The following is a 26439-nucleotide window of genomic DNA, read 5'->3' on the forward strand; positions in this document are numbered from 1 at the left end:
ATGGAACAAAAGTCAAGTGGTTTTAAGGTCGTTGTATACATTTATTCAGTTTTCAATTTTCGTTTATGGAAAAGCCAAGTAAAAAGTTAAAAGCATGTATGATCTGTCAGTAGCAGTGTTACTGAGGTTCATCTTCTGAGTCAAACTGAAAGCTGCAGTTTTCTTCAGAAATGTGGTTTGATCTGTTGCTGGACAAACATCTGTAGATGAGAGTGTGTAGAGTGTGTACTTGTAGAGTGTGAATTCACTGCATGTGTGTTTAGTTTGGAGGCGAAAAGTGTCTTCCTGTTCTGCTACTAAGAAGAAAAAAAAACAAAAACAAAAAAACAAAAACAAAAAAACAAGATGAGAAAATGTTTGACACAGAGAGAGAGAGAAACAAATACCAAATGATTATATTTAGATCAGCTTTAGCAGCTTCAGTGTTTCTGTCATTGGTGAGCATCATTTCATCACTCCCAGCATTTTCATTTGAAGAATTTTAAAATACATTTGGATATTTTTAAATCAATCCAATAAATGAAAACATGAGCTTTAACTCAAAACATAATAATTCTTACATTATGTTACATTAATTTTTCCACAATCACCTGTTGTTTAGTACTGTAATGATATTTTAGCTGCCTGCTGATATTCAAAAAAACCCATCAGATGGTGCCACTAGATACAGTACTATCGTAATCGTGTTTTTATTATTTGGATTTCGTGGGTACAGAGGTTTCACTATGTTGTTGACAGAAAGTGATGACAGAAAGGTGTAATTATGAGTCAAAGATATTAGTAAAATCGATTATTAGTCAGTCTATAATAATGATGATAGTTCCATGTAGTTATCATCACAGCTTTAGGTTTATCTTCAGGTGCTCTTGCAGGAAATAAACCAAAGTAGTCTGTGTTTAATTGAGTTTTTATTATAAACTGGAAAAAAACGATCAGATGTTTTATTTAATTCATTACAGTGGTTCTTCAGCGGTGATGTTTTCATTATCACATGTGATACTTTACACTACAACATCTATGCAATTGATATTCTATTTTATGTTTATTTAAATAAATCAAACAATGTGACACACAAAAGTGAAAAACTAAAAAGCAACAACAACAACAACAACAACAACAACAAAACAGAGGCTAAACATCTTGGCAGAAAATAAATGTGTAATCAAGTGTGAGTCAGGCCCGTGTGAGATCTATCATTTATTCCAGTAGATCCTGTATTTGATCTTCGTTTTTTTGGTGACAACTGCATACACACCCTCCTTCTTTGATTTCTGAAAGGAAAAATACAGTCAATCAGGAGCCTGGCTAAAGCATCAGTTTAAAAACAATTAATGCTTCAAATTCAGTGAATATTCAGTCCAACATTTATGAGACCTAAATAAAATGTATTTGCTTTGTCTTAAAAATCCCAGTCTTGAAACAAAATAGTAGAACTGAACATCATTTGAGGAACAGGCTTGCCTTCCATCTCTTTACTAGTTGAAAACTTTGTTTTTATTTTTGATGGATCTGTTTTCTGAACCAAACCCGTCTGTCACAGAAACATTTAGTCACTCGTTTTGCCCATAGCAGCGGCACTGTTTTGTATATAAACATATTCCATATGCCCCGCCTTCTGAACACATACATTTTTACAAGGCTCATCGTTTAGAAAAGCGAGGTGTGCTCTGATTAGCCATGCTATCCCAGTGCGTTGTGATGATTGGCTGAATACCTCAAATGTGTGACAGAAATTTTATGCCCTTAACATGTCATGTCGTCTCCCGGCTTGTCAAAACCAATAAAACCATTTACAATGAGCCATTTGATTCATCCAGTGGGATATAATTACTGATTATAATAACTTATATGTCTTTTTATGCATTGCGTTGCATATAGTGCCACATAAACATAAAACCATGTCTGCATTTGTGATCGGAGAAACAACAACACACAAGCACTACTCTACACTGCTCAAAACTCGCGTTTGAATCATCAGTGCTAAATTATTTAAATACGACACACAGCGGGCTTGAGTGAGGAATGCTGGTGGACTTGAGAACAGTGCAGTAGGCATGATTAGACGAAGGAGCGGACGGTGGTCTAGAACCACATGTGACGACCTCGGGCTGGACTACTGCTTGTTGTCCCATGGTGAAAGCCCATCCGGTGATCCCAAATGAAAAGTTGATGGTATTTCCTCAGCGATCAGCACGGATCAGCTCCAGGAATGACAAAGCAGATATCATCCTCTTTTGGAAGGCTAAACAAGTAGTTTTGCTTTCACAGTGAAACACCCAGCTTCTCCACGAAATGGAGCCAGCGGCAACAGACAGAAAAAAAATAATGCCTTCTTTCTTTGCGTGAACATCTGGGTTGCGTTTTATGCAAATCTCCCCACATAGTGACGTAGATATGTGGGGGCGTGTAAGAACGAGCCGTTTTAGGGGGGCGTGGTTGACTCTTAACTTTTATAAAGAATACCTATTTGGATTTGAGACTTTAGTCTTTTGCAACTTGTACGATCTTCTTTATTCACCAAGAGATTGTAACACTCCAAAGAGAAAGGAAAAATTTGAAATCGCATCATCCTTTAATACCATAAACTCAAAAGAGTCATGATCATATGATTTCATAGTTAAATGAATCATATTAAAACATACTTTTAAAACCATGATGAGAGTTTGATCATGTTTTGTTTATATAAATAATCAACTACAGTTTTTTTTTATATATAGCTATGCTATTGTTTTTCTGTTTTGTTTTTGGTATTAGACTATTTTGCTGATGAGTTGTTCTTGTCACCAGACAGATATTTTCTGACGGGATCTGGCATCTGCGGCTGAATCTTAATTATCTGGTGGTGTGGAGGCATGAATCTAACAATTATAACAATAAAGAAAGATTTATAGGTAAATTGACAATTTTGTTAATGCCTAAACAACATAACAGTATGCAATATAGAAATATTATTTGGCCTCTTAGTAAGAATTTAACAACATAAAAAAACAGAAGAAATGAAGAACATGTGTTAATACTGGATGCAGAACATTTCATGGTAAACTAGAGTTAATCTCTAGTGATTTAAAAAGTTTATTTTTTATTTATTTTTTTAGTAAATTGATTAAGTACAAAGTTGAAAACATGTATGATCTCAAATGACCAGATTTACTTATGATTTGCTTGTGAGTCAAATTAAAACCTGCTGCTGTTTCTTTTCTCTTTTTTTTTTCTTTTTTTTTTTTTTAATCTGTGGTTTGATCTGTTGGATGGACAGAGATCTTGTAGGTGAGAATGGTGTGTTCAGTTTGTAGGTGAAGAGGTTCTTCCTGTTCTGTTATGAACAGTGTTGAATTTTAGTCTACAGGAAACCATGAAATCAGTTTGTAACATTTAACTGCAGAAAAGACACCAAATACAATGAAAGGTGACATACGAACAGGCAGACGTGTGTGAATCACATAATTTAATATTTTCTATTAAAATTATTTGCGGTAGAGCAAAATAAAAGGTGCCATGATAAATTTTGATAAAACCGTTGAAAATATAAGTTCAAATATGCTAGAAATATTCAATACGTTTTTGTATTATTGAATTGATGTGCAAGTAGTTTATGATCACTGCAGAAAGTATTTTAGAGTGATACTTTTAGAAGTTGCTTTTTCATGATTTGAATTTGCAATAATTTAAATTAAGATTTCAACAAGAGAGATTTGAAATGAAGCTGAAATCTTATTACTCTGAAATGTGAATAAATGACAGAAATAACTTCATAACTTACCAATCAGGACTCCAGCAGCCACAGACAGAAGAAAACACAAACATATGAAACATGATCTAATATGACTATGAATGAAAGAACAGCTGATCGAAACAAACACAACAGAACTGAAGTGAATCCTCCTCTGACAAAATTTGACCTCCTAATGCAAACACACATGCGCATATACATGTTATATATAGTTACATATGTTAATATATAAAAAAAAATATTCTTTTGCCTCTTAGTAAGAATGTAATTCTTCTTAATATTGGACAACATTCCTATTTATTTATCTTTTAAAAACATTGATAGTTTTTTAAAAGAAGTCTGACAGCTGAATATAAAAGTATTGTTGTATATTTGATAGACTACATTTCATGGTAAAAATGGAGCCTAACTGTAGTGATTTGGAATATTTTTGTATATTTTACTCATCTCTCAATGTTCCGTATATGGAAGCTAAATCTATTTACCAACTAAAAGGCACTAAATCTGCCGCTGGAACAGTACCTATTCAAAAGGAACACATTTGTACCTTATTCCCCCTAACATATATTGGTGCATATTAGTACCTAAAGTGTATATTTTAGTACAATAATGGTACATATTTGTACCTTTTTGAAAAGTTACTGATTCCAGTCACACAGCTCTACTCTCTCTCTCTCCCCCTCTCCTCTCTCTCATCATCTCTCTCTCGCTCATCTCTCTCTCTTTGAGAGTGTACTAGATTTACTGAAGATATCCGCCTCTGACTCAAACTGAATGTGGCTTGCGGTCAGGTTGTTTTTTTAGAAATGTGGTTCAGTCTGCTGAGTGGACAGACATCATGTGTGTGAGAGTGAAGATTCAGTGCATGTGTGTGTTGAGTTTGAAGGTGAAGCGTGTCTTCCTGTTCTGCTTTGAAGTTTAATCTACAGAAAACCTGATGAAAACTTTAACACTGAGGTAGACAAACACAATTGATCATTTTAACACTGCCATTCAGAGCAGTATTTCACACTAAACAAGATTTAGCATTCAAGATTCAAGATTTTATTTGTCTCGTACAAGTTAAATGACATACAACAAGCAGTGAAATGTAGGTCTGGCATACTCTTTTTAGACTGTGGGGACAAAAGAGAGAATTAAATGCAAATAATGAAATATACACAATATATTAAACTACTTCACAGATGATGTGTAGAGATGCTACACAGAACTGCTATACAGATGATGTGTGGAGATGTAAACAATGTGCAGTGAGGATGAGTTGTATAGACCCTACACTACCAGAGTCTCTAAAGTGCTTATTGGGTAACCCTACACTACCAGAGTCTCTAAAGTGCAGTGTGTTAATAATGTTCATGTTTTAGTAGTCTGATAGCGCATGAGGGAAGAAACTCTTCCTGAGCCTCTCCGTTTTTGCCATCAGATTGCGGAAGCGTCTGCATGACTGTAGCAGATGAAACAGTGGTTTCGGGTGGAGTCTTTGAGGATCTTTACAGCCCTAGATTTACATCTCCTAGGTGTGGATGCCTCGCAGAGAGGGGAGAGATGTTTTGGAGAAGTGCTCAGCTAAGCGCACTACTCTTTGCAGGGTTTTTATGGGCTAAGCTGTTTCCATTACCACAATGAAATGCACTGAGTCCAGTATTCTTTCTATAGCCCCAATAAAGAAAGTTTTCAGGATTCCAGGGGTAACCTTGAATTTCCTCAGGAGTCTCAGATGGTACAGTCGTTGTCTGGCTTTTTTTAAATTGAGCTTGAATGTGATCAGGAGATGTCCTTGGAGATGGGTACACCAAGGTATTTGAAGCTGCTCACTCTCTCCACTAGAGTCCTGTTAATGATGAGTGGGGTGTAGATCGCTGCTGCCTCCTCCTGAAGGACACAACCAGCTCCTTGGTTTGATGCAGTGACATTCAGAAAGAGACAGTTTGTTTGGCACCATGATGTCAGACTCTCTACCTCATCAAGGTAGGCAGCCTCATTGTTGTTGGAGATGAGGCCCATCACCACTATATCATCTGCAAACTTGATGACAGAAGTGGAGGTGTAGAGCAAGTAAAGCAGCGGGCTCAGAACACATCCTTGTGGGGCTCCTGTACTCTGCATGATAGAAAATCAAGAAACCAGTCACAGAGGGGGGCATTCGTTCCGAGGTTTCTGAGCTTGGAGACCAGATTGTGGGGGACTATAGTGTTGAAGTCTGAGTTGTAATCTATAAAACAGCAGCCTCACATAGTTCTCTTTATTGCTGTCGGTGTGGGTGAGAGTGGCGTGTGCAGGAGATGGGAGACAGCATCCTCAGTAGACTATTAAGGCGATAGGCGAAATGGAGTGGGTCAATGTTGTTAGGGATAGGGGAGCAGATGGTGTTCTTGATAAGCCTCTGAAAAAACCTTCATAACGAATAAAAACGTGGTTAGAAAAACTAAAAACGTGGCAGATGCATGCGATCGAACGGTTAGGTAGAGAGTTTTACAAAAGGGGGGAGGTTTGAGTTTTACTATTACTCAACATTTAACCTGGTAAAAAAAACCTAATTTCCACCAGAGGGAGCCACAGGATAAATTATTTTAGCATGTATAAGAAAATAAAAGTACAGATGTTCAGTGTAATAAAGAAACAAAATTACTCAGGCAATGTGATCATCACAAACACCAACAACAGACTCTGGACTTTATGAACTAAATATCGTCCACAGCATTCACCGTTATGCCACAGCATCAGCACCATCAATATAAAGAGACTCAACATTACTGTCATTGGTGAGTGTCATTTCAACTTTCATGTAATAGTCAGTTAGGTCCTCTAAATGCTGCTGCCTCATGTTAAGCTCTCAGTGGTGATGCTGCTTTAGCAGCTGTTCTTCAAAAGAACCCCAGATGGCGCCATTTGTCAGTTTAATCAACATCATACAGCTGATGACCAAAGTAGAAGAATGTAAATATTAGAAAAAGATAATGGGTAACCTTGATTATCAGTCGACCTCTTGTAATAATGACTGTCTGATTTTATCATTACAGATTCAAGTCTGCCTTCAGGAGTTAGTTATAGCTGGAATATATGCTGTTGTTGGAATATACGGATGGAAATTAGCATTGAGCTAAATCCGGCGTATTTACGTTCAACTTTGATTGTACGTTCATGAATACGCATTGTCCCATTTAATAAATAAATTGAAATTGAAATTGTTGTAAAAACTGATGTATTGTAACATATACTGTGTCAAATTACTTTATAAATTTAATAGTGGTGTGAATACATTTTTATATTAGCAGAATGCGATGTCGGGGTGTTTGTAAGATAAATACACTGTAAATAGTTATCATCACTGTGTGTGAAGGTCATTTGCCTTCACATTCTGCCTCTACTCCTGCCTCTACTGAGAGGCTTAACATGAAGCAGCAGCATTTAGAGAACAACTGCCTATTACACGAAAGTGGAAATTAAATTACACTCAACTGTTGCAATTTCACTCAACAGGGCTGTTTGATTGGTGATCGCACTGTGCTTATTCCATTTATTCATGTATCATATCATAGCATATAAGGTTTAAATCATTTGCCTTTTAAATATACACTTGATATTACTCACTCCAACCAATCACTTATTACTGAAATGAATGCATAGACATCAAAAATAAGAGATCCACAGACAGCCAACAGCAACGCAGCGTTTGATTTGTGTGCGCTTTTTTCATTCATAAAGTTTACATTCATTCACTTCACACACTCATTATTGTGTGACTTTAGGAGGTTGTTAAATATGGCTCTGATCCCTGGCTCACCTGTTACCTAGCAAAACACCAGAGTGTTCCAGCCTCAGCCAATTTATTTGTTATCCGTTATTCGTTTTTGAAGCCATTATCTGTGCCTTTCCGAATAAGGTATTCGGACTTCGGGCACACCCCTAGAAACGAGCATACTCACTCACGCAAGTATGCACACACACACTCTCTCTCAAACACACACAAACACATCCACCATTCATGCTTATTGCAGTTGTTTTTGTTTTGTTGTTTTTTGTTACTGTTTTAGCAGATAAAAGGACACGGCACAATGTTGAGGTAAGATATATGTGTACAAAATCTGTCTGTAAACACCTGAATTTACAATATACTGACTTTTTTTGAGAAACTGTTAAGGCTGATATAGTTCAAGAAAAATTTTTATACTAACTGGTATGATGTTATTTTTAAAACAACTAGCTTTAAATTGGTCTGTGGCAGTTATGCAATAGTTAGGTGTGGCTTCTGGGCTCCACCTTCTTTGATATAGAAATCTTTCAAGAGGGTCTGGCTGCAGACTTGCACTTGCACTCTCAGTCGAAATTTTCTCCAGTTGATTTATTCTGTTCAGTCCGTTGAGATCAGATGTCTGAGAGTAAAAACATAAATACTCTGGAGAGCTGCTTCATAGAAAACTGAATAAGTTATTCTAATTTGTAAGGCTGGAAGAACCTCAGATACTTTATCCTGAGATAGGGACATCTGTTCTCACATCTCACATTCACCTATATATGTGCTCCTATTCCCCAGTCCTTCCCTTCACATACTTAAACCCAGAATAGTCAATAGCATACTATAATGGAATATTTAATTCATGATATTCAGTCATGTATCATTTGAAATGTCTTAATCTTATAATTTGTAGACTAAAATGTAATAAATATCCCAAGAGTTTAGAGATATGTTGCTTATTGTAGAGGGAAACAATGTTTTCAAAAGCAATGTCGTATAAACATGCTCTGATAGCACACGTACATCAAGGAGATGTCTATTTGACGTCTGTATTTATATCTGCAAGATGTGTATTTTTGGGGTGTTCATCTTAAAGACATCTATCAGATGTTTGTACACAGCAGATACTTTCCAGATCAAGTGATCTTTAACAGACATATTGCAGACATGCTCTCTGGGTGGCTGAAGGCCCTAAAAGCGGAGGAACAGACAAACTGATTTCGAAACAGTTGACCCTTCAGTTTCGAATGCTCTAATTGGATATTTATATATATATATATATATATATATATATATATTTTTTTTTTTTTTTTTTTTTTTTTTTTTTTTTTTGTCAGCCGGACACAATATATTTTGTTTCTGAGCAACATACAGAATATTAGAAACAGTAGAATTAATTTTTTTTTCTTTGATTTGTTTCCTAAAAATAAAAAAAATAAAGACTGACATCTTTATTTAACCTAAATCTGTAATTATAGTTATATAATCATAGTTCATTCATATACATGTCATTTATATCATTTCATATCATTTAGTTTTATAAGAATCATACGCATAATTTGATTTTATAATAACCCAATTTGAAGCAAAAACAGAATGTTCTGACAAGCTTTGTGAAATTATACCATGTAAACTTTTCAGAAGACAGTCAGCTCTCCTCAGAAAACACATTCATATAAACCTCCAAATCAGTATTTAGGATTTTCTTCCAATAGTTTGTGCATCATGATCAGTGAGTGATTTGCTGCTACAGTATATTTTTCTCTGTGCGTCCATCTTCAGCGTCTCTGGTCTGTGTTAAGGGGCGGTAACAGACTTCATATTTGCACATAAATTACATTTTGGAAAATGATGGCATTTCAACGTAGTTTGTGCAAGTCCAGAACAGAGGGTTGCAATAAGACAAAAAAACGTCCGGTTGCCGATCGCGTAAAGGCCAGACTATAGGCTTGTTTGAGATGCGCCTCGCCTCGCCGGAAATGTAGGCGAGAGTAGGCGGCTGCAGTAAGGGGAGGGGTCAAAAAAAGACCTTTGCAGTCGGACACTTCCTGAATTTCGCTGTTTTTGTCACCTGCAAACGTCAGCAATGGAGGAGATTGCGTTCTCGTTTTTTTTTTTATCACAGACGCAGTGGATGTAATAGAAATACCACTGTTTTGTCATCATGTCCTAATTCTTAACTTCACTAGGCGTGTTTTGTTTTTTTTGTTTAGTTTCCATGTAATATATAAATAAATAAATGGGTAATCTAATTCTTAGAATAAAGATAAAATGTATTAGTTGACATTCTCAGCCAATGAGCATGAAGCTGTGTCTTCACTCAGTCGTTCCCATCATGCTTTTGAAGAGTGCAGTCGGTGGAGAGCAACTGCGCTTGACTGCTCAATCCGACACAGGCCCCTCGCTGTCGCGAGAGTTTTTTTGGCACATGTCAGCATGATGATTCTTAACCATACCAGTCTTGATGCTCTCCAATACAGAGACAGAGTCGCTGCAAATTAAAGTTCTGTTTGACTTAGTGTATTCTTCCATTCTAATGCCATCAAAATGGCAAACATCTCAACAGCATATACACTTAAGTGATCTGATGTTCTGTTGCTCATCTCACTCTTCTGGCTGGGAATTACAATTGCAGCTCCTGTAACTCCTGTTATCGGGTCTTTAGATCCATCTGTAAAAACTTGCTTAAAATTAACTTATTTTTGGTTCACCTGTCTATAAAATTCACTCACCAAATCAACTTGATTATTTACTATTTTGGACTGTAATACCTCCAAATCCCACTTTTGGAGTATCATACTTCCACATAGGGATACTGGGCCATACCAAAGTTTTACAAAACTCATTTCCACTATACTCCCAGATCACGTGCAGCATCATCTCCTGTCCAACCAAAACTAAATTTGTTCCCCTTTCCCCTTTCACAATTGTCTTGCAACATTCTTTTGGTTGGGTGGCTATCTATTTGTCCCCTCAAACAAATCCAGTAATTTACAATCAGCTGCTTCTGGTCTTAAGCTCAAAGGCATTTCACCTGCCTCTACCTGCAGTGAGCACATTGGTGATGTTCTCATGGCTCCGAGACATAATCTCAATGCCTGTGCCTGAATACGGTCCAGCCTCGCTAATACTGACTTTGCTGCTGATCCCAAATACCTGACTCCCATAATCCAACCTAGATCTTATTAATGAAATATATATATATATATATATATATATATATATATATATATATATTAATGACTTAAAAATCTGCTCCCCACTCCACTCCTGTAAGACACCTCATAATGTTTATTACTTTTTTACATTTATCTTCTACTTGTTTAATGTGTGATCTCCATGTTATTCGTGAATCAAACCACACCCCCAAAAAACGAAAACTCTCAAATCTTTCCAGATCATTCCTATATAATTTCAGTTCAATATCTTTATTTTTCTTTCCAGAGAAAACCATCACTTTTGATTTTTCAGCAGAAAATTTAAAACTCCATTCCATTCCCCACATTTCAACCTGATGTATTCCTTCCTGTATTTTTCTTAACTACATATTCCACGTTTTCCCCACTTTTCCAAAGCGCCCCATCATCTGCAAACAATGATCTATTCATGCCATTAGATACATTCTTAAATATTTCATTTATCATAACAGAAAAAGTGTAGGACTTATAACACTCCCTTGTGGTGTTCCATTTTCTACTTTATGCTTATTTGAAATATCTGTTCCTATTTTAACTTGAATTGATCTTCCTTTTAAAAAGTCTAAAATCCAATTAAAAACTTTACCTCTTACTCCCATTTTGTGTAGTTAATCATTAATCCCTCTCTCCATAAACATATTGTACACCTTCTCAATGTCAAAAAATACTGCTACCACAGATTCTGTCAGGGTTTTTGCACTGTCACTGTGTTTTGTTTTGTTTCTTGTTTGTCTTGTGTCAGCACATGGCCTTGTTAATTTGTTTTCTCGGCCATGTGCTCCCTTAGTCCCTCCTCCTTGTTTCCTTTCTACGTCACCCTCTTCTTAGCCTTGTTAGTCTAATTGTGCTCACCTGTTCCTCATGTTTTCCTCCCTATTTATAGTGCTCCTTACCCTTTTATGTTTGCTGGTTCGTGGTCATTTTCACACCCTCTGTCACTGTCACTGTCTTTGTAGCTGTCTGTGGATGTGCCCGTGTCTCCCTGTCTGGTTGGTCTTGTTCCCTTGTTTTTTGTCTAGTCCTTGTAGTTCCATGTTCTTGTCTTGCTCTCCTTAGGTTAGTAATCTGTTTGTTCTTGCTTCTGCTTTTACTTGTAATATTTTAGTTTTTTCTAGTCCTGATTCTTGTTTTGTTTGATATTCTTTTAGTTGGTTAAATTGGTAATTATTTCCTATTGTTACTTTACTCTTTTAGTTCTTTGGTTTATATTTTTCCCTTATCTTGGGTTTAATTTGTTTCTGTGGAGCTTTGTCATGTCTAGTCTTGTGTTGGAGTTCCTGACCTGTTCCCGTGTGTCCTGCCCTGGTTCTACCTGCCTGGCTCTTGGTCTGCTTCTGAGTCGGCGGTCACCTAATGTTTGAGCTCTGCTCTGAGGCCTTGTGTGGTCTTCTCCATCAGCCTGGTCTTGCCGCCCCCTCCGTTGCCAATGTATTCTGGGAGTAGTTTTCTGAAGCTGACCCAGTGGCCTTCCCTAGCTGTTCCTGTTTACGGTGTTCCTGTTGTGGTATTTGTGCACTTCAAATTGGGTCCTCCTTCTTAGAACCCTGACAGGTTGCTCTTTCTTTTCTTTTATTTTTTTATGATTTGCATTGGGGATATTCTTTATTTATTTTGAGCTTTTCTTACATCGTCCTCTAAACACAACACTGCATCCATTGTGACCCTTCCTCTCCTAAACCCACTTTGAAATTCTATATCAAACCCACTTTTTCAAAAAAATACATTACTCTCATTTACCATTCTTTCCATTAATTTGCAAATATGCGATGTTAATGTTTTAGGTCTATAGTTTGATGGCTTACTAGCATCTTTTCCTGGCTTCCTTATCAGGAATAATTACTACTTCTTTCCAACTTTCAGGAATTCTCCCTTCCCATACTTTATTAAATAACATTAGCAAGTTTTCTTTACTTTTTGTACTTAAAATGTTTTAACATGATATAGCTTATTTAATCTCTTCCTGGCGCTGTTTGTCTAGTTTTAGCTAACGCTCTTTCTACTTCTCCCATATTAAAAGGGGCATTTAGATCATCCTCAGAGACTTCCCTGTTTTTTTTTTTTTTTTTTTTTTTTTTTTTAAAAAGCTTCCATATTCTTAGACTTGGTGCTCTCTCTACCTTTCTTTCTTTCTGTGTATACTAACAAATGTATCTACCAACATCTCTGCTTTGTCTTTGTTAGTAACGGCATCTTTATCTCCATCACTCAACACAGGATAGTTCCACTCCCTTACATCCCCACTCATCTTTTTAATCATCCTCCAAACTTCTATCTGAGTAGTACTTCCAATTAAACTACAAAACTCCCTCCAGTATATCTGCTTTGCTTGCCTAATTGTTGTTCTTACAACTGCCTGTGCTTGTTTATACTGTATCATGTGCTGGAAATTATGAGTTTTTTAATAACTTGAAAGCTTTATTTCTGTTTTTTTACTGCTGTTTTACAATTATCGTTCCACCATGGAACTGATTTCCTCCTTTTTATGCCTTTACTTTTTGGTATAGTATCTATTGCTGCTAATAATATTCCTTTCTATATCTATATATTTATCAACTTGACTTAAATATTTTTCACTTTCTACTTGACTTTTCCCAGTCAGCTTTTCCAAATACCCCATTTCCTCCTCTTCCATCTATTTTTTCCACTATAGAGATATTGTTTTACATATAACCGGATAGTGATCATTCCCTATTGTCCCATATTTGTATACTCTCCAATCACAATTGATGCCAAATTATTTGATACAAAAGTACTGATTCCTTTCCTGTCCTAATATCAATCCTTGTCATATTACCATTGTTTAGACACCAATTCTCTTTCTTCCAATAACTCTTCTAATACTAAACCATTACTATCAGTTTTTCCACATCCCCACAATGTGCTATGTGCATTAAAAATCCCCACACCATATAACACTGTTCTCATCCTGTCCACCTATATCTATAATCCAGGTAAAAAGCTTGAATTGAACAAACTTATAGGTAATTTATGATTGATAATTTTGATTTCCCTCCCCAAACCTCTATTCCCACATATTCTTGCTCATTTCCCAAGTTTATAACTCTATAAGGAATTCCCTGTTTAACAAATGTAACACACCCTCCACCTCCACCCTCTCTCCATTCTTGTCTAATTGCTATATATCCACTTAAAACAAAATCCAAATTAGGCTTTAGCCAAGTTTCTTGAACACATACTACTTCTGGTTTTCCTCTAGTGCCTATAAATTGCTTAAAATATTGTCCGTTTGCAATTAGACTTCTCGCATTCCATTGAAGGATTAACATAATATTATCAACCCACACATGTTAGATCTTGACTTGACTGCACATTAAGCTCATCTCTTACTTCTTCCCACTTTAATCCCACTAACTCCAAATGATGTACTGCCGCTTTAACTATGATTTGAATCCTTTCCGTTTTAGATTTGATCTCAGATGTTGCATTCATTACTCCTGCTATAAAAGTAACCAACTTCTTTTCTTCCCAAATCTTCCTCCATTCTTTTTTCGCACCTCCATTTTTCCTTTTATCATCTACATCATTAGCCATCCTTATCCTGCTTTTTCCCCTCACTTCTCTTGACAGCATCAGCATAAGAAATGTTTTTCCCTCACTTTAATCTGTTGTGCTTTCACCTCCTGCTTCATTACTTCACATCCCCAAAAGGCAACACTATGATTGCCTCCACAATTGCAGCACTTTGGTTTAACACCTTCTCCACATTTTCCATAATCGTGATCTCCTCCACATCTAGCACATCTTCTTTGCTTTTTACATCCCCTTGCCACATGACCAAATTCCTGGCAGTTATAACATCTCATAGGCTTTGTTATGAATTATCTTATGTTATATTTAATATAACCAAAGTATACCTCTTTAGGGAGGTCCTTGCAGTCAAATTCAATCAGGACAGATTCCGTTTCCTTTTTGTCAATTCCTGCTTGTCATTCTTTTAGCAGATTTAACTGATCCATTTCTCATCCTCAAATTCTCCACTATCTCCTTTATGTTCACCATAAGCGGTACCCCTGCCATTATTCCTTTACAACTCTCAGCTTTTCTCCTCCAACTCTTACCACTTTTGCTACTTTAACTTTCCCCACACTGCTCATTTTCTTTGCAGAGCTACATCCAATAAAGCAAGTTTCCATCTCCCAGTACTTTTGCATATTTTACTTCTCCTATTTGTGCTTTAATGATTTTAGTAAGTTTTAACAGGTCAGTTTTCTTTACTCCCCCTTCTCCCTCAAAAAGTACTACTACATTGAACATTTCTGTCCTCAAATCATTTACCTCAACTTCTCTTCCTTCACTTTCCGTTCCACCCAAACTATCGGAATCATTTTTCTTTATTTTATGTCTAGCCAATTTCTTGACTCTGGATCCCTTTACCACATCCTCCCATTCACTTTCCCCTTCTTGATATCTAAATTCCATGCTATTTTTTTCATCTCCTGATTCCCTTTCTGTCATTCTGAAAAAGTTTGAAATTATTTAGTCGATGGGAAGTAGAGAAGGAGCACCGCTACCGGACCTATACAGGCCGTCGGCCGGTACTCCCACACTCCTCTTCACTCGACCTACCGTTACAACTGGTCAGCTCCCAATCATACATACAATTAGTCCAAACGTTCCAAACAAAACTATACCCTTCAACTACCAACCCTTTCTCTCGGTTGCGCGTGTCCACCCCCGGAAGTCGACCTCGTCATCTCTCCAACCCCCCCCCCCCTGTAGCTCTTCCTGCCCCACCCTCCGCAGTTGCTCTCCCACCGACTGCGCTACTCGAAAGCATGATGGGAAACGACTGAGTGATGACACAGCTTCATGCTCATTGGCTGACAATGTCAGCTGATACATTTTCTCTTTATTCTAAGAATTAGATTACCCATTTATTTATATGCTATATTACATGCAAACTAAACAAAAACAAAACACGCCTAGTGAAGTTAAGAATTAAGACATGCGTTTATTTAAATTTTTTTCTCTTAATTAGAATTCTTTTTAAAAAAAAAGTGTAATTTCATTTTATTCTATTGTATGTTTGTGTGAATTAATAAATCAATCCATTAAAAATATACATGCACTGTCACGGGCAAGAAGACTGGATGCAATTGCAAGTAAACTATCTCTTTTAATAGAGCTTCACGCCAGATAAAGTCAGATGTACATGAAATGACAAGACAAATAAGCAGCAGGAGAGATGGTAACACAGGGACTTTGATGGGTGATGGTGTCTGTGGTGATCCGTGGTGTGTGGTGTCCGTGAAGTCAACGTGGCTGAAGTGATGAACGAGGAATTCCAGAACGATAATCCACAGGAACAGACAGGCAACAGGAAACAGCGACGAGAAATCCAGAGCAGGTACAACAAACACGAACAAACACCAGGACTCCAAACAACGATCTGACAAACATGAGACGAAAGACAAGGCGTTAAATAGGCAAGATGTAATAAGCCGCAGTGGGCATCTGATTACTGATCAGCGTCGATGCCCACACAGAACAATCAGGTGATACACCCCGCAACCTACACACAGACAACAAGATGACACCATAGATCTATGAACCGTGACATGCACACATACATATCTAAATGGACTGTTTAGCCATTATGCCTCATCTTAGTGTGGTTTCATCTGAGAACAGTAAGGATCTTGAAAAAAACAAGGAAATAAAATCTTAACAAAAACCTCCATGTTTGCAAACATTCTTCTAAATTTCCTCAAAATACTATGGACGTGAAATGGTGGCAGAAACCTGCTTGTTTGCAAACATTCTTCTAAATTTCCTCCTTTGTGTTCAGCTGAACAAAGGAATTGATGCACATGATGATAAAACTGGTATTTCGATTACATCCACTGCGTCTGTGATTAAAAAAAAACGTGAACTCGATCTCCTCCATTGCTGACGTTTGCAGGTGACAAAACAGCGAGATTCAGGAAGTGGCCGACTTCAAGGGTCTTTTTTGACCCCTCCTCTCACTGCAGCCTCCTACTCTCGCCTACATTTCAGGCGAGACAAGGCACATCTCAAACAAGCCTAGGGCAACTTTATGGTAATGTGCTATGACGCGGTTGGGCAGCAACCAATCGGAACGTAGAAGTCATCCGCTTGAGAGGATTCCAGAGGACGCAGCTCCGATCACAGTTCCCAAGCAAAATAGAGGACAGGTTGATTATTGCTGTGGCGGGGTTGCAATGATCTATGATGTGTCCCTGTTTGCGTATAGGGACATAGAAAATTAAATAAAAATGGTACGTGGACCAAGGTGTCTGAGATTGTTTATGTTCCTGGTGAGTTGCTGATGTGCATAGGACGATATAGGAATAATAATCTAATGATATCATAAATAATAGTACAGTAGTCCCAGTTTACTTTTAAAAAAATTTCCTTGATTATACGTATATACGATAATACTTCATCCACAACAATATTTAATGACGTTAACTTATAACGTTACCTTCATTGTGGTTAGTCTGCACAGTTTAACATGTTTGTTTGCTTTGCAGCTGCTTTAAATACACGATAAGCATTCGATCTATGTCAAGCGTCAGAGCGCTCACGAATCACGAATGCTAAGTGTAGATCATTACAAAAACAAACAAACAACAACAACAAAAACAACCACACACATTTCAGGATATCAATGTTACATAGATAATTTATATTAAATTATAATATGATTAATTAAAATATTTTGAGCATATTTTTAAAAGTGTATCTGTTTTTTTGTGTTTCCCGCAGATCCAGAAGATCCCAAATCCAACCAAAATAAACATTTCCCGCAGATCCAGAAGATCCCAAATCCAGCTAAAATCAACAGAGATCCAGCAGCACAGATCAACACTCTCAGAGAATCTGAGTCTGGAGGAGGAGAAGGAAGGTTAAAAAGAAACAGTCATTGATGTAAGTGAATGTGTCAGTCTGATCTACATAAATACAATAAAATAATAATAATAATAATTAATAAATAAAAAAAAAAAAAAAAAATAAATAAAAAACATAGTTTAGCTAAGTAAATATAGAGATGCTGTACCTGCACATGTGTGACAGAGTTGACTGATGTCCATATGTGTGGTCTGGTTGCTGATGGGATTGTTGATCACACAGCTGTAGCTGTTTTTATCCTGATATTCCACCTCCAGAGGTAGAGAGAGACTGATGCTGAGATCAGACACACTGATGCTGGACAATAAACAGTTTCCTTTGTACCAGGAGAGAGTCACATGACCCACATTCACCACTGAACACACCAATGAACAATTCTGCTGTGATGATGATGAAGAAGATGATGATGATGAAGAACATTGTGAAGAGTTACTGCTGATGACAGGAACAGGAAGACGAGCTGAAAAAAACATGACAGACTAAAGAGAAAATGGGAAACATTTTCATGAACATAGCTAATAAAACATGAAGCAAGGACAACTCACCATAGACAGAAACACTGAATGTTTTTTGATGTAATTCCCCCTCCAAATATCACTAGTTGATAATCTACAGCATGTTGAGTTGTGATGGTCAGAGATTCAGTTTGATGATCCACCTTCAGTCTGTCTCTGAATCTCTCATCAGGAACGTCAAATGTTGAGAAGATTTCAGCATCTCTACTGATTTCAGCTATCAGAGAGTTTTCAGCTCCAAATTTCCACATTTAACAGTACAAGTTCAAATATGCTAGAAATATTCAATACTTTTTTTTTTGTGTTATTGAATTGATGTGCAATAGTTTATGATCACTGCAGAAGTATTTTAAATGATATTTTAGAAGTTGCTTGTTCATGATATGAATTTGCAATCATTGAAATTAAGATTTCAACAAGAGATTTGAAATGTAGCAGAATCTTGTTACTCTGAAATGTAAATAAATGGACATAATATAACTTCATAACTTACCGATCAGATGCCAGCTGCACAAACAAAGGGGGACAATAAGCATTTTCAGCTGTTCTGTGAAAAGTCTGATCTAATAAGACTATCAGTGAAAGCACAACTGATGTGAATCCTCCTCTCACAGAGTTTGATCCTCAAATGCACATATATGCATAATAGTTTTCTTCAGAAATGTGGTTTGATCTGCTGGTGAATGAACATCGAGTGTGTGTTTTCTCTGCATGTGTGTTTAGTTTGTAGATAAAATGTTTCCTCCTGTACTGAACAGCTTTTTATCTTCCAGACGAGTGTGTGTTTTCACTGAATGCTTAGGCTATTAATAAACACTCCCTGTTCTGCAACTAAAAGAGGTTTTTTTAATCTATGAAATTAAATAAATAAATAAATAATAATAATAATAATAATAATAATAAAAAATAAAATAAAAAAAACATGATGAGAAACTGTTTGACAGAGGGAAACAATTACCAAATGATCATATTTAGTTCAGCTTTAGCAGCTTCAGTGTTTCTGTCACTGGTGAGCATCATTTAGTCATTCCCAGCATTTTCCTTTGAGGAATGAATATATTCAAAAGTTTTATATTTTTAAATCTATCCAATAAAGGAAAACGTGAGCTTTCATTCATAACATAATTAATCATTTAAACATTATGTTACCTTCCAAGCACCTGTTGTTTAGTGCTGTGATGCTGTTTTAGCTGTTGATATTCAAAACCCAACAGATGGCGCCACTATACCGTGAAAGAAAGTGATGACAGCAGGAAGGTGTAAATATGAGTCGAAGATATTGGTCCAATACATTATCAATCTATGTCAATCTATAATAATAATATAATTTATTATTACAGCTTCAGGTTTGTCTATACAGGTCCTATAGTAGGAAATAAACTTAAACTGTGCTTATTTGAGTGTTTATATATACAGTATATATATATATAACAAGTGACAGGAGACTGTGATCAGGTATAAATTTTATTCAGTTTATCATATTGACAACAGCAGTATATTTTTATAGCGCACCGTATCGGGTAAAACTAGAGCAGTTATTACATTTTCTTGTTTAGACACTAAAGCGATTTCCTTATCACATGTGTGTGAGATACTGTACACTGTACAATTTTATGTTTATTTTAATAAGATACAATTAAACAATGCGATGCAAAAGGCGAGGGAACAAAACAGCGACAAAACACGTTGGAAAAAAAATAAGTATGACCTCTGTCATTTATTCCAGTAGATGTGGAATTTGGTCACCGTTTTTTGATGACATTTGCATACACAGGATCCTTCTTGGATTTCTGCAAAGAAAAAATATAGTCAGTCTGATGCAACAGTGTAAAAACATAAAAAAAGGATCAGAATGAATATGCAGACCAACATTTACGGGCCCTAAAAGTTATGTAAAATAATTAATTTGCTATATCTTAAAAATCAAAGTCCTAAAAATTAAGTTGTAGGACTGAACATAATTTGAGAACAGCTAGGGTTTGTCTTTTTACTCTAAAAGTTTAGTGGGCGTTCACAAATCAGGCGGTGAATCACCGTTTTGCATCCCCATGGGTTACGCACATCATTTGCATAAAGATGTATTTGCATTTGCAGCCACTGTCCTGTATCGGCGGAAAACATCAGCTTATCTGAATGATGTGCGATCACATCGTCGCTGATAATCAGCCTCTTGTAGCTTTCAGCACTACAAGAAACTCATTCACTTGCAAGAGCAAAGACATTACCTCATGTACTTACTAAGTACTTATTATAGTAATTACAATAACTATGTAATACCTAAGTACTAACCCTGAACCTACCCCTAAACCTAACCCTACCCCCTGTAGTTACCTTGTATTACCAGAGCTTTCTTAGATAAATACACTGTAAGTACACTACATGTAAGTACACGTACTGTAAAATAAAGTGCAACCACACATCTTTATTCAACTGTTTCCATGATGGGTTAAAGGTAACATATGCAGCAAATGCCCATTACATTTCACACACTCCTTACTCAATATTAGGCCTATTTTTTAAGTGCTGTCTTTTTGTGTGATGAATTCATTATACAACATATATTTGTGTCTCGATAAAAGAAACACACAGCAAATACATTACCAACCAAACAAAGTGGTCACACATGCTTTAATACATGCTCTTTACATGAATAATGTCATCAGTCACTTTCTCACTGACAGGGTGAATTCAGGTAAAGTGGACAATTTGAGTTTGATTGTACTGTGCTCAGCGGGTTTGCACTTTCACAGCATAATGGTTCTTAATTAAAGGGACACTGTTTCTCTAAATGATAAAATAGGTTTGGTTGATGCAATATAACACTGGTGGGTGTGGCCTCACGTCAAAGAAGGACTGTGTCATGGGGAAAGATAGAAACTAGAAAACCCTCTGACATGAGATTTTCATTTCTAAATTTTAAGGTTGCTCACTAAATGGAACAAATATTATTGGGACAGGTCCTGCTGGGTTTTTTTTTTTATTTATTTTGTAATTTTTTTTTCATCTTTAACAGGGAATAAAATGCAAAGAACAATTTAAAATGTGGCTAAATGTGTTAGATAAAGTGGGCCAGTGTGATTCGGGTAAAAAGTGGGCTGACCTTTAACCTTTAGTAAATATACTCAAATTAATTAAATAAATTGACATTCACTGGTTATATAGTTGACATGTATAATTTACTTTTTTAGAAAACAGAAATTAGTCTGCAGTCAGGAAATCAGTCTGTGGAGTGAAGAAAGGTGATCTTAAATAAAAAATACAAACTAAATCCTAAAATAAATACTAAGGACACATATAAAAATATTTTAAAGTGTTTAGAGAACATAGAAAAACATTTTACATATGGCTACCATTTTAAATGTTGCTCTTATTATTTTTGTTATGTTGCAGACTATTTGTTGTTGCTTGTGTTATATTGTATTGTTATATTGTTTAAAAAGTGTGGGCGTGTTCTTTCAGTTGTTTGGAATTTCAAAAATTAATTAAGATGAGGATTTATGTGATTTATTTTACTCATAACTTGTGGTTATATATTTTTGGATTTGTTTAATATGTTAAATATAATTGTATGACAATATGTGTTAATAAATCATGTATTTTTAATTAAGATGGTTTGTTTGATAATTTGTTATTTTGTTATTTATTTATTTATTTTTATATAAGGGATGGCCCACTTTTACCAGACTGTCTCACTTAACCTGAAATGAAATGTGTCTGGAGTACATGACCTCAAAATGTTTATTGATATATATCTTGCAAATAACACTTTATGTGAACTGTATTCAAATTGAAATATTATAGCTGGACCTTAAAGTTAACAAAAGAAAAGAAAAAATTCTAGGTATCTAAATTACACGTTTTACAAAAAGTGTCCCACTTTATCTGAATTAACCTGAGGATTTTGAGTTTTAATCATGCAAAAACAAAAGCATATCCTCTGTGTCAGGTTCTTGACCCACCGGGACCTGATGTGAGATCCACCAATCAGAAAGGTTTCCAAATATCAATCAATTGTTTGATTGGTTTAAAATGAATGAACAATCTCTCGAGTTTTTCCGTGTGTGCTCTGTCATTTTTGTGGGTGCTCAAGCACCCAAGTGGCGCCTCTGACACGGGGTCAAATGTCAACTCATCACGTTGTTCTTGTGCACATGTTCTACATTTCCAACTGATATTGGTGGTAAATAAAAGAGTTGCCATTAAAGAATGACAAGGCAGCACTTTCTCATCAAGGCTCCCCGAAGACAGCAAAAACGGAAGTCTACCGCTTTAACCCGCAGTGAATAAAAGTATACTCTCTTTCTTCCGGGAAATACTTTCATTGTATAGAAAGAAGATAGAATGAAAGTGATGAATGGTGACTGAGGCTGATATACTGCCTCAAATAAAACTAAGATTGATTGATTGATTGATTGATTGATTGACTGACTGATTTTGGATAATTTAATTAGTGTGTGGTAACAGATTTGTGCTAAATTAATTTATAGGTCTGCAAAACAGACAGTGTATGTTTAGTGTTTAGACTGATGTTCAAACACACACTTAATTTAATAACATAAAAAACAAGTTTTTTTCCCCCCTACTGAAGAGACCAAGGCTGATCACATACACCTGTTCACCGAATGTACCCATTGTACACACACACACACACACACACACATACATATCTTCAATTAGCCTGACTTGACTGCAACAACTTCTTGCAACGCAGATCTTACCATTTTGTGTGCTGTTGGTTTACACAATGCTGAATCACTTCTGGTCTCGGCTGCATTAACAACAATCACAGATGTGTTAAAACAACAAAGCTTTCAATATTATACCAAAATTTGTGCATTGAAAAGATAACTATTTAGACATTAATTGCTTTCTGTACTCACTGTTTTTTTCTACATTTCTTGCAGATGCAGAAGATCACGACTGCTGCTACAATCAACAGAGATCCAGCAGCAGCAGAAATCAGTACAATGTATAATAAAGGTAGGTCCTGATCTCTAATGAACAATTCTGTAATGGAAAAAATGAATCTGTTTATCTGATTTACAACAGATATGAAACATAACCACTGTGTAACAGGTAAATCAATATTAATATCACCATACCTGCACATGTGTGACAGAGTTGAGTGATGTCCAGATGTTGAGTCTGCTTAGTGAATGAACTGTTGAGCACACAGCTGTAGCTGTTTTTATCCTGATATTCCACCTCCAGAGGTAGAGAGAGACTGATGCTGAGATCAGACACACTGATGCAGGACAATAAACTGTTTCCTTTGTACCAGGAGAGAGTCACATGACTCACATTCACCACTGAACACACCAATGAACAATTCTGCTGTGATGATGATGATGATGATGGTGAAGAAAAACATTGGGAAGTGTTTACTGCTGATGACAGGAACAGGTAGGCGAGCTGAAAACATGAGATAATCAATAGATCAGCCAATCTTTTTTTTTTTTTTTTTTTTTGCGGTTTAGTGTGTTGACGATCAGTGACATAGTCAAATTATTAGTCGTATCAAATTATAAAATTCTTAAATATAGTTATATAGTATATAGTTAAAGGAATATTCTGGTTTCAGCAGCAGGAGTTAAGCTAAATTGACAGCGTTTGTGGCATAAAGTTGATCACCACAAAAATATTTAGCACATGTCCCTATTTAAAAATAAATAAATTAATACCTCTCTTACAGTGAGATCCTTACAATGGAAGACAATAGGGCCATGAATGTTAAAATACTGTTCCAGTAATTACACAATACATAAACAATATGAGTGTTAAACATGAGTTAAGTGTAAATAAAAACACAAAAAATATTTACCCATTGTTATTACTTTGACACTGTAGCTCCTTAAGACGCTTTTACGGTATTTATTTATTTATTTTGTTTGTTTGTTTTATTTATTTATTTATTTTGTTTGTTTGTTTTTGATGACCATCATGACACAAATGCCATTGATCTGAACATGATGTGACATACAACCAAGTATGGTGACCCATACTTAGAATTTGTGCTCTGCACTTAACCCATCCAAAGTGCACACACACAGCAGTGAACACACACACACCATGAACACACACCCGGAGCAGTGGCCAGCCATTTATGCTGCGGCGCCCGGGGAGCAGTTGGGGGTTTGGTGCATTGCTCAATGGCACCTCAGTCATGGTATTGCCGGCCCAAGACTCAAACCCACAACCTTAGGGTTAGATCTTAAACTCTCTAACCATTAGGCCATGACCCCCACACCCACCCCACCATAGGGCCACTTTAAACCAGACGTGTTTAACTACACTGAACAAAATTATAAACACAACACTTTTATTTTTATCCCCATTTTTTATGAGCTGAACCCAAAGATCTAATACCTTTTCTATGTATAAAAAGGCCTATTTCTCTCAAATTTTGTTCAGAAATCTGTCTAAATCTGTGTTAGTGAGCACTTCTCCTTTGCCGAGATAATCCATCCACCTCACAGGTGTGGCATATCAGGATGCTGATTAGACGGTATGATTATTGCACAGGTGTGACTTAGGCTGGCCACAATAAAATACCACTCTACAATGTACAGTTTTATCACACAGCACAATGCCACAAATGTCACAAGTTTTGAGGGAGCGTGCAATTGGCATGTTGTCTGCAGGAATGTCGACCAGAGCTGTTACCCGTGAATCGATGTTCATTTCTCTACCATAAGCCGTCTCCAAAGGCATTTCAGAGAATTGGGCAGTATATCCAAACAGCCTCTCAACCGCAGACCATGTGTAACCACACCAGCCCAGGACCTCCACATCCAGCATCTTCACCTCCAAGATCGTCTGAGACCAGCCACACGGGACAGCTGCTGCAACAATCGGTTTGCATAAACTGTCTCAGAAACTGTCTCAGGGAAGCTCATCTGCATACTCGTCTTCCTCATCGGGGTCTCGACCTGACTGTAGTTCTTCATTGTAACCAACTTGAGTGGGAAAATGCTCACATTCGATGGTGTCTGGCACTTTGATGAGGTGTTCTCTTCATGGATGAATCCTGGTTTTCACTGTACAGGGCAAATGGCAGACAGCATGTATGGCGTTGTGTGGGTTAGTGGTTTGCTGATGTCAATCTTGTGGATCAAGTAGCCCATAGTGGCGGTGGGGTTATGGTATGGGTAGGCGTATGTTATGCACAACGAACACAGGTGCATTTTATTGATGCCATTCTGAATGCACAGAGATACCGTGACGAGATTCTGAGGCGCATTGTTGTGCCATTCATCCACGACCATCACCTCATGTTGCGGCATGATAATGTTGCAAGGATCTGCACACAATTCGTGGAAGCTGAAAACATCCCAGTTCTTGCATGGCCAGCATACACAACAGACATGTCACCCATTGAGCATGTTTGGGATGCTCTGGATTATACGACAGCGTGTTCCAGTTCCTGCCAATATTCAGCAACTTGGCACAGCCAATGAAGAGGAGTAGACCAACATTCCTCAGGCCACAATCAACAACCTGATCAACTCTATGTAAAGGAGATGTGTTGCACTGCATGAGGCAAATGGTGGTCACACCAGATACTGACTGGTTTTCGGCCTCACCCACCCCCCACCCTGGACTTGCACATTTTAAATGTAAAAACTGCACATTTTAGAGTGGCCTTTTATTTTGGCCAGCCTAAGGCACAGCTGTGCAATAATCATGCTGTCTAATCAGCATCTTGATATGCCACACCGTGTGAGGTGGATGGATTATCTCGGCAAAGTAGAAGTGCTCACTAAAACAGATTTAGACAGATTTGTGAACATTATTTGAGAGAAATAGGCCTTTTTTGTACATAGAAAAAGTCTTAGATCTTTGAGTTCAGCTCATGAAAATTGGGGGGAAAAACAAAAGTGTTGCTTTTATAATTTTGTTCAGTGTATATCTTATCAGTTATTATAAACATTTTAATATAAAGCTTGTCTCATGTTGCGAACAAATTGGATTATGCATTTTCCCCGTAGAAGCTCACACTGTATACTTTGCTACTTTTCAGATGCGCTCGTATCAAACTACTGTATATCGATATACTGTAAACGGTATTCCATCATCCCATATTTTTTATAAAAAAATATATATATTGATATATTGTATAAACTCAATATACTGCCCAGCCCTAACCGAATATTCCTTTAATAAAATAAGAAAATGTGATCTCTACTCACCATAGACAGAAACACTGAATGTTTTTTGATGTCAGTTTTGCTCCACTTATCTTTACTTGATAAACTCCAGCATGTTCAGTTGCGATGTTTGTGATGGTCAGAGATCCAGTTTGATTGTCCAGCTGCAGTCTGCCTCTGAATCTCTCATCAGGACCGTCATATTTGGAAAAGATTAGCT

General features: G+C 36.7%; 1 protein-coding gene across 1 annotated transcript in view; it reads right to left on the reverse strand.

Annotated features, from left to right (window-relative positions):
- Positions 1 to 14312: 14312 nt before the first annotated feature.
- LOC122141471 (SLAM family member 9-like) overlaps positions 14313 to 26439 on the reverse strand; it is a gene marked incomplete at its 5' end in the record, with an annotated part of 137205 nt that continues 125078 nt past the window's right edge. The window contains 4 exons of the mRNA XM_042748966.1: positions 14313 to 14466; positions 15878 to 16073; positions 17447 to 17533; positions 17706 to 18017. Coding sequence (XP_042604900.1) covers positions 14313 to 14466; positions 15878 to 16073; positions 17447 to 17533; positions 17706 to 18017 — 749 coding nt within the window. The remainder of the gene's footprint in view (positions 14467 to 15877; positions 16074 to 17446; positions 17534 to 17705; positions 18018 to 26439) is intronic.

This window comes from Cyprinus carpio, chromosome B22 (genome assembly GCF_018340385.1).
Source record: "Cyprinus carpio isolate SPL01 chromosome B22, ASM1834038v1, whole genome shotgun sequence".
Classification (NCBI taxonomy): Eukaryota; Metazoa; Chordata; class Actinopteri; order Cypriniformes; family Cyprinidae; genus Cyprinus; species Cyprinus carpio.